This window comes from Echinops telfairi, unplaced genomic scaffold, assembly GCF_000313985.2.
Source record: "Echinops telfairi isolate 266 unplaced genomic scaffold, ASM31398v2 ScPeMD7_7457;HRSCAF=8495, whole genome shotgun sequence".
Lineage (NCBI taxonomy): Eukaryota > Metazoa > Chordata > Mammalia > Afrosoricida > Tenrecidae > Echinops > Echinops telfairi.
The window spans coordinates 44,839,278-44,848,165 of NW_022111357.1; the positions used below are offsets into that span (position 1 = coordinate 44,839,278).

The 8,888-nt window shown below is 54.6% G+C and overlaps 2 protein-coding genes across 2 annotated transcripts in view; both read left to right on the forward strand.

Annotated features, from left to right (window-relative positions):
• Nucleotides 1–6,065, forward strand: TM6SF2 (transmembrane 6 superfamily member 2). Its single transcript, XM_013005340.3, has 10 exons — nt 1–66; nt 1,057–1,160; nt 1,829–1,926; nt 2,004–2,107; nt 2,413–2,495; nt 3,175–3,299; nt 3,449–3,550; nt 3,847–3,939; nt 4,566–4,685; nt 5,583–6,065. The coding sequence occupies exons 1-10, from the start codon at nt 11–13 to the stop codon at nt 5,790–5,792; spliced, it is 1,095 nt and encodes a 364-aa protein (XP_012860794.2). The 5' UTR covers nt 1–10; the 3' UTR covers nt 5,793–6,065.
• Nucleotides 6,066–6,154: 89 nt separating this feature from the next.
• Nucleotides 6,155–8,888, forward strand: part of HAPLN4 (hyaluronan and proteoglycan link protein 4) — a 10,264-nt gene continuing 7,530 nt past the window's right edge. Inside the window, exon 1 of the mRNA XM_045299241.1 lies at nt 6,155–6,174. Within this exon, the coding sequence (XP_045155176.1) occupies nt 6,155–6,174 (20 nt within the window). The remainder of the gene's footprint in view (nt 6,175–8,888) is intronic.

The window sequence follows — 8,888 nt, forward strand, 5'->3', positions numbered from 1 at the left end:
TTCCCCTGGGATGTCCCCAACGCAGGATCCAAAGTTACCGGGGTCAAAGTATGCTGATAATGCCAGGTAATCTGGAGATTGCCACATACAGGCCCTATCTGACTGCCCTGGGCTTGTTGGCTCAGACCTGGGACTTGATTCTGTCCCTTGCCTCACTTTCCCGTAGTGCCATCAAGCCCCAAACCCAGCCTAACTCAAGTTGGCCCCTGGGTGCATGTGGATGGGTTGTTGGCTTCATCTGCCTCCACCTCCCACCCGCTGGGACCCAGGGTGAAGCTGAGTCCTCTCTGGGAGTCTCCATTTCCTCACCTGTCTCACGGGCACAGCTGAGGGATAGGAGTTCTGTGCAGATGAGGCTCACCGGACCTGGTTTCTGTCATCGACCTGTGGGTGGAAGGGGTTAGAATAGGGGCTCTTAAGGGGTAGTGGGGTGTCCAGAGAGATGGGGCCTAGAGAGCCTTGTCTTGTGACTCTGGACAGATTTCCCACATTCTCTGGGCCTCACTTTGCCCACCTGTGTTATGGGCTGCCCACAGACACTTGGATGTTATCTGTGAAACTGGTTGACCCTACCTTATCAGGTTGGTGGAGGCAGATGTCCCAGGGGCGGGTGGAGTCATGAAGGCACTTGAACTTTAGCCAGGAGGAGTCTTAAAGAGTGAGGTGCGCTAAACCAAGCACTGGAGACCTTCTGGCAGGTGTGGGTGCTAGCGCTGGCCATAGGGGGGCTTGTCCTTGTTGAGTTACTGGCCGAGGAAATGAAATTAAAAGCAAGTCAGCCGTCAAAAGGGGTGGGCAGATGTTCCCTGGACTTGGCCCAAGTAGGGCAAATATCCTATTTTGGGGGAGTCAAAGAGAGTTTCCTGGAGGAGAGGGCCCATGTACATGGTTTGCAAAGGATGCAGGAGGGTTCCAGGCAGGACCTATAGACAAGCACTTGGTGGTGGAAAAGCACACTTCCAGGGACAGATGGCACTTCAGCCACGTGACCACCCAGGGTCTGCCCTCACCCACCAGGATGGACAGGACCTCCTGACATGGCTTCCCCCTCCACAGCCCCCTGGGGGTGGCTTTGATGAGCGCCCTGATCCTGGCACTGCTCTTCGTGGCTATCTACAGTCTGTCCTACGGGGAGATCTCCTACGACCCTCTCTACACAGGTGAGTCCGTGGGGAAGGGGGATTGTCCCACCAAGGGCCTCCATCCTCTACCTTCAGGCTGGGGTGGGCACCTGCAGAACCACCCCTGCTATATTGGAGACCTTCAACACTTTTCCCCCTTCATCCTGCGAGTCCCTGAAAAACTATGCCCGCCCATCACTCTGGGCTCCCCTGATGTCAAGGATGGCACTGCTCCCATCAGTCCTGAGACACCCCCCCCCCAAAAGCAGGGACTATTCCTCTTCCCTCAGGCAAGCAGGGTCCCATCTGTGGGCCCTGTGACCTGTGAAGTGGGGACAGGGAGCAGTGGGGCCTGGAGGCCTAGCCTCAGATCTTCCTCCTTGACTGGCAGCTTCCTGCCCTGGCCACACCCATTCCAGAGTCTTGTCCATGCATGGTTGGAGCCATGCTCACACCCACCTCTGAAACCCTTCCAGACCCGGACCTGATCCAGCCCTCCTGCACCCCACCCTAGTCACCTAATGGTGGGGGTTTTCCCTTTCCAGAACCCCTCATAGTCCTGGTCTGCCCAGCCTAGGCCCCTCCACACAACTGGCCAAGCCCCTGCCGTGTCTTGAGTTCTGCCATGCTGGCTGCAGCCCCTCCCACACCAGGCCGCGCACCACCCCTGCTCATCCTTCACCTTAGACCTGCCCACCCTCCCACAGTGTTCGCTGTCTTCGCCTTCACCTCAGTGGTGGATCTTACCATCTCGCTCCAGGAAGATGGCTACGTGGTGGGCTTCATGGAATTCTACACCAAGGAGGTATATGTGGGGGCAAGGGTGAACGGCTCTTGTCCCCTCACCCCACACCCACCTGAGTCCCCTCCTCACCCCCACAGGGGGAGCCCTACCTGCGCACAGCCCACGGCATCTTCATCTGCTACTGGGATGGCACCGTTCACTACCTCCTCTACCTGGCCATGGCCGGCGCCATCTGCAGAAGGTTGGTGGGGCACCGCGAGGGAAGAAGAGTCCGCAGGGGAGTGGGTCTTGGGCCAGGCTGGAGCCAGGAATGTCTGCAGGGGCTCCAGCCTGGGGAGGGGCTGAGGTGGCTGAAAGAAGCCTCCAGGGACTGTTGTTAAGTACCTCGGTGGCACCTGTGACTGGTCGTGTGTCCCCTGTCTCACACACACACACACACTCGTCCTCCTGTCATCCCTTCCTTCCATCCTGGGCCCAGTTGGACCCTGGGGTGACTGTGAGGCCACAGGGTAGGTCCTTGGTGGTCACTCTGTGATCCCCCACCAGGAAGAGGTACCGGAACCTTGGACTATACTGGCTGGGCTCCTTCGTCATGAGCATCCTGGTGTTCCTCCCGGGCAACATCCTCGGTGAGGACTTGGCATGGGGGAATGCCCCCCTCTGGGCATGGTCACATCCTGTGCTTCGGAGTCCCCCATCTGATCCTCCTCCCCTGCTCAGGGTACACAGAGGCCTCTCCTCTCTGCTGCCTGTTCACCCCCATCCACAGCCTGCCCCCACCCCCCAAGCCTTCTTCAGTTCTTCTTGTGGGAAGAGAGATCCTGAGTCCACTTCTTCCCTCAATTCTTGACTCCTGACCCCAGAAGTTTGGCCCCAAGCACTCTTGACTTGAGAGGGACATTCTAGAGTGGCTCCTAGGGGGCACAGTGAGAGCTTTGTGGGAGGGACAAGTGGGGCAGGTCACCTGGGGTGTGGGGACAGTACGGGCAAAGCCCGGGCTGTGGAAAGAAAGGCAGGCAGACTCGGAGGGAGTGGTCAGAGCAACAACAGGTGCAATATGGAATAGGTGGACCCAGTCAGACTTCCCAGGGCTGAGTCAGTTCCAGAAGGAGCTAAAGCCCACAGGTGGAGGTCACAAGGACTCTCTAATGGATGACTTCATGGGCACTGGGGAGCTACGGACGGTATTAGAGTGCAAACAAGTGAATCAAGACACCCAGGCTGGGGCTCTGCTGTGACCTGGCTAATGGGCCCAGGCAGGCCTTGAAGATCTGAACTAAGATCTTCAACCTTCCCCAATCTGGGCAGGCAAATACAGCTCAGAGATCAGGCCCGCCTTCTTCCTCACCATCCCCTACATGCTGGTCCCATGCTGGGCTGGCATGAAGATCTTCAGCCAGTCCCAGGCGCCCACCTGCTGCAGTCCCAACATGGTGAGTGTCGGAATGTCCTCCATTTGGGCTCCCCTGGGCACCTTGTCCTCAAAATGCCTACCATCCCCTGTCTGAGTTCTTTCTGGAACGGCTTTGTTGGCAGGAAGAAAGGAATGAGCTATTCACCCTGTCTCTCACCCCCGGGCCAGGTGCAGGAGGAACAGAGAAAGGGCCTCTGGCAGCGCCCGACAGACCTGGCCCTCATCGTGTACCTCATCCTGGCCAGCCTCTTCACCCTCTTTCGGGGCCTGGTGAGTCCCAGCTGGTCATCGTGTTCCTCCCTCGAGTGCAAAGAGACCATCGCTCTCTCATCTGATCACCCAGGAAAGTTCTTCGTCAAGTCTGACCTGAGTATTGCGTGGCAAAGACCTTGTCCTCTTGCCTTGACCAGAGTGCCAGTGTCTCTGGGTTCCCACCTAGGGAGAAAGACCCAGGGCGAGGGGAGGGGGGGCGGGGGCCAGAGCAAGGAGTATAGGCACCACTTGCGGGGAAGAGGTTTCCCTTGGAGGCCGGTTGTGATGGGTGGGATTCTGTCTGTCTGCCTCAGGTGGTGCTGGACTGCCCCACAGACACCTGCTTTGTCTACATCTACCAGTATGAGCCCTACCTGCGGGACCCTGTGGCCTATCCAAAGGTGCAGGTGAGAAGGTGGGATGGGAGGAGAGCTGGCCTCCTGTGGGAAGGGCCACCCTGACCGTCTTTGGAACCAGATGCCGGTAACACAAGTCAAATCTGTCGGAACCATGCCACTAAAAAGTACAGAGTTGAACTTCAGGCATGGCTGGATCCAGGAGCTCATGGGCCGCTCTCTCTCAGGCCATGGGGTTCATTCCCAGGAAGTCTCTTTTGTGGGGTGGCCCCCCCCTATTCAGTCAACAGAGAAGCGTGAACCCATATTTGCCAGTCCACCCCTCTCTCCACCTGCCAGCTTAAGCACAAGCCTCAGACAGGCTCTGATGGGCTCAGCTTGCATCACACGTGCTCATCCTTTAGCCAATCATTATGACTAAGTGGTTAGAGCCCTGATTGGCCAGACCTACGGTGCATTGCCCCTCCAAGACCGAGTACATGGAGTGGGTGGGAAATATGTGTACATGGAGTGCCCCAGGAATATAGGGAAGTGGTTTCCACAGGAGAGGGATGGGATGCTGAATGGACCAAGTGTCACCTTGAGTGAGGTCTGAGGCTGGCCAGATGCCCACTGGCTCCCTATCTTGGGCGTCTTGGCTGGGGCAACTGGCTATCCCATGGGTTGTGTGCCCCCAGATGCTGGTATATATGTTCTACGTCCTGCCCTTCTACTACCTGGCTGTCTATGCCCTCATCTTCCCTGGCTGCTCCTGGCTGCCGGACTGGGCCCTGGTGTTTGCTGGAGCCATCGGCCAGGTGAGACAGAGGGATGGACAGCCATGGAGGGGGGGTGATATCTGGCCGCCCACCACATGCTTTTATGCTGATGTCTGTGTAAGGTAAGGTGATGCTGGACCTCCTGGAGGCCTAAGCCTCGGCATAGCCCCTGAAGGGTGCTTAGTCTTGGCAAGACAGAGCCAGCGACACCCTCAACTCATGGGGTCAGGACTCAGGAGAGGGAAGGACAGGCATTGATGAGGGGAAGCCAGAGGAAAGGGGCTTGACATTGATGTATGTGTAGGAGTTCTCTCAGCAGGGAAGGGCATTCCAGGAGTGGAAAAAAACAAGAAAGTCACAGAGAGGGTCATCCCTGGGAGAATGCAGAGATGAGACAAATTGGCAGATAGATGCTGAGAGCTTGGAACTCGGCTTAGGGATTTATGCAGAGGCCACTGGAGAGCCAGGGGAGTTGTTTGAGCAGGAGAGAGCCCATCTAAGCAGAGGCCCATTTCTGGGTTTCCAGTAGGAAGTAATAAAACCTGAGATCAGACTAGGGCTTGGGGACACGGAGGATGTTAGTAGGGTCAAATTGACAAGAATTGGATCCCGGATTTCTGAAACTTGGCAGCTTGGCCTGGGGAGGAGGAACTAGTCCCAGCACCACCGAGCAGGGTGCTTCAGGGCTGGTAGGGTGAACGTGCTTCTTTCTACCCAGGCAGCTGGGAAGAGCACTGGCAGAGAGAGGTGAACAAGGACGGACAGGCAGGCGAGAGCAAGTGGGCCAGGGGTCTTTCACAGATAGGTGGGAAGGAACTAGAGAGAGGAGGCAGATGCCCTGAGGGCCCTGCTGCCTCCTGGGAGACCCCAGAGTAGCTTGTCAGTGATATTGGCCCTGCCCTGCCCCTGACATCACTTCTCTCCCTCTGTCCCTAGGCACAGTTCTCACACATGGGTGCCTCACTGCACCTGCGCACACCTTTTACCTACCGTGTGCCCGAGGATGCCTGGAGCTGCTTCTTCCTGTGCAACTTGCTCTATGCCTTGGGCCCCCACCTACTGGCCTACCGCTGCCTGCGGCGGCCCGCCTTCTTCCTGCGCCCACCGCCCTCTGGCCCCCTGGCCCACCACAAGAAGCAGCAGTGAGGGGCTGCCCCGGACTTGGTTTATCTGTCCAGCTAGCCCTGGCTCAGGAAGGTTGGGGTGGGTTTTCTAGGGATGGAAGGGATGTCTCCAGGGGTCTTTGGGCCTGGCAGTGGTGATTTCAAGCCTGCAGGAGAGATGGGAGACCAGGGGACCAGGTGTTCCCACAGAAGGGTCACGCTCAGTGGTGACAGCACCACAACCCCACAGCATGCTCATCTGCCCCTTCCCAACCAGCATCCATCGTCTCATTAATAATAAAGCCCTTTTTATCAACAAAGTGTCACTGCCTGAATGTCTCAGGGTGTAAGGGTGAGGGGACCCTCTCCTTAAATCCGGGGAGGCCCCCCCTCATCCCTACCAGCATGAACATTGGGAGCTGGAGGTCCCGAGATGGCAGAAGTCTGCCTCTAGTTGGCATACTCAGCTTCATCTTCCGATGGAGAAACTGAGGCCCGGAGGAAATGAGAGACCCGCCTTATTGAGAAAGAAGGGTCTGCAGACCCCGCTACATCCATAAATTGTAACAAATAATCAGGCACAGTTAGTCAGCGCCTACCCTAGACCAAACGAAGAGCCCTGGTGGTCTAGTGGTTACACATCTGGCTCATAACTGCATGGTCAGTGGCTCAAAACCACAAGGGGCTCCTCGGGAGAAAGGCAGGGCTTCCTACTCCTGTAAAGAGTTACAGTCTCAGACACTCATAGGGCCAGTTCCACCTTGTCCTACAGGGTTGCTGTGAGTGGGCATTGACTCAATGGATGGCAGTGAGTTTGGTTTCTGTTGGTACGCTATACCATGCCAAAGATGGGGCTCATATGCTATTCCTTGGATCTCACCCCATTTTCCAGATGGGAAAACAGGCAGAAGGCAGGTCAAGTCCTGCTTCTTGCATGTGACTGAGCTGGGGATCCAACCCAAACCTGTCCCACTATCCAGACCATAATTTTGCCTCTGCAGTTTGGTTGGCTCTTTCTCACTTAAGGGGATGCAAGGCTTGGAAAGGCAGCTGTGGGGTGGGGGTAGCTCACTGTTTCCTTTGGGTGAGGAACCAAGTTCAGAAGTCAAGGGCTTGCCCAGGGTCCCCCAGTACCTGTGGCTGGTTAGCTACCCTGCTCCCTGACTCCACCCATATTTGTTAGGCACCTACTATATACGAGGGGGTACCCAAAAAGAACCGGAATTGCGCTGGACAGAGCAGAGCTTTCGTAGTACACATCCTCCCAACCCATACAAACGCTAGGCAAGCATTGAGCAACTTGCTCTGAGTTAGTGCACCCAGTGGCATCACCTGGGGATGTTCTCTCTGGTCACGGTGAATATGTTTGTAAAAGCAGTTTCACCAGAACCTTGGTGTGTGTGTGATGGCCAATTTAAGAGAACAGCATGCGGCTGTGAAATTTTGTGTCCTGCTCAGGAAAAATGCCTCAGAAACTGTAGTGATGTTGGACACAGCATACAAGGACAGCGCTATGGGAAAAACTCAAATGTGCAAGTGGTTTTCTTGTTTCAAAAAAGGTGAAATACCAATTGATGACAAACCTCATTCTGGATGTCGGTCAGCTTCCCTAATGGACGAAAATGTTGACTTGTAGTGCACGATGTCAGACTGTCAATCAAGCTTTCTATTTAGAGGGTCTGAAAAGATTGTGTAAAAGAGTGTGACAAAAAAAGCCTGATTTGTGGCAGATGGGGACTGGTTTTGCCACCATGACAATGTATCTGCTCACACAGCCATCTCAATGCACCAGTTTTGGGCAAAAAACAGCATGCCTCTCTTGCCCAGGCACCTTGCTCACCTGACCTCACTCCATGTGACTTTCTTTTTGTTTCCGTGAATGCAGAGGCACATAAAAGGACAATGATTTGACAATGTAGAAAAGGTCAAGAAAAAAATGAGGAAGGTGCTGTCAGCTATCCAAAGAGATGAGTTCGAAAAATGTTTCCAAGAAAAGAAAAATGTTTCCAAGAATGAAATCCCAGATTTGACAGATGTATTAAGTGTAATGCAGAGTACTTTGAAGGTGATAAGGTTGTTTTGTAAAAAAAAAAATTAAATACATAGCTTTGAAAATAAAATTCTAGATTTTGGGGGCTACCCCCTCGTATAACTAAGAGGAGCCCTGGTGGTATAGTGGTTACGCGGTGGACTGCCAATCACAGGGTCAGCAGTTTGAAACTCCCAGCTGCTCTGCAGGCGAAAGACAAGACAAGGCCTTCCACTTCAGCAAAGAGTGACCGTCTCAGAAACTCACAGGGGCAGTTCTACCCTGCCCCATACGGTTGTTAGGAGTCGGTTGATGGATGGCAGTGAGTTTGGTGTTAGTTTATGTATCCAAGAGTCCTGGTGGCATAATGATTTATGTGTTGGGCTGCTAACTGTGAGGTCAGAAGTTCTAAGCCAACAGCAGCCTTGTGGGTGGAGGTAGAGTCTGGGGATGGGGCTGGAGGGTGGCAGGGAGGGAATGAGGCTTTCTACTCCCATAAAGATCTCGTCTTGGACGCTCACGAGAGCAGTTCTAACCTGTCCTATAGGGTTTCTGGGAGTTGGAATCAACTTGATGGCAGTGAATGAATGAATGAGTTGCTTTATATTTAGGAAGGAGCCAGCCCTGGTGGTGCTGTCCTGTAAGCAATGGGCGTCTAAGCAGGAGGCTGGCAGTGTAAACCTACGAGCCACTCTATGGGAGAAAGATAAGGCTGTCTGCTCCCGTAAAGATTTACAGCCTCAGAAACTTTTATGGGGTGGCTATGAGTCTGGACTTGATGGCAGTGGATCTGGGATGTATCTAGGAGCCCTGGTGGTTCAGTGCTTAAAGCACTAGCTGAAAAGTTGGCAGTTCAAACCCAGCCGCTGCTCCATGGGGGGGAAGATAATGACCGTGGGATGCCCTAAAGATTACAGCCTTGGAAACCCTGAGGGGAGGTCCTACTCTCTCCTTTCACTCGCCTCCACTGTGTAGATGCTGACTTAGAGTGACCCCACTGTAGGGCAGAATAGAACTGCCCCGTGGGTTTCTGAGACTGTAACTCAGTGGTTCTCTACCTTCCTAACGCCGTGACCCTTTAATACAATTCCTCATGTTGTGGTGACCCCC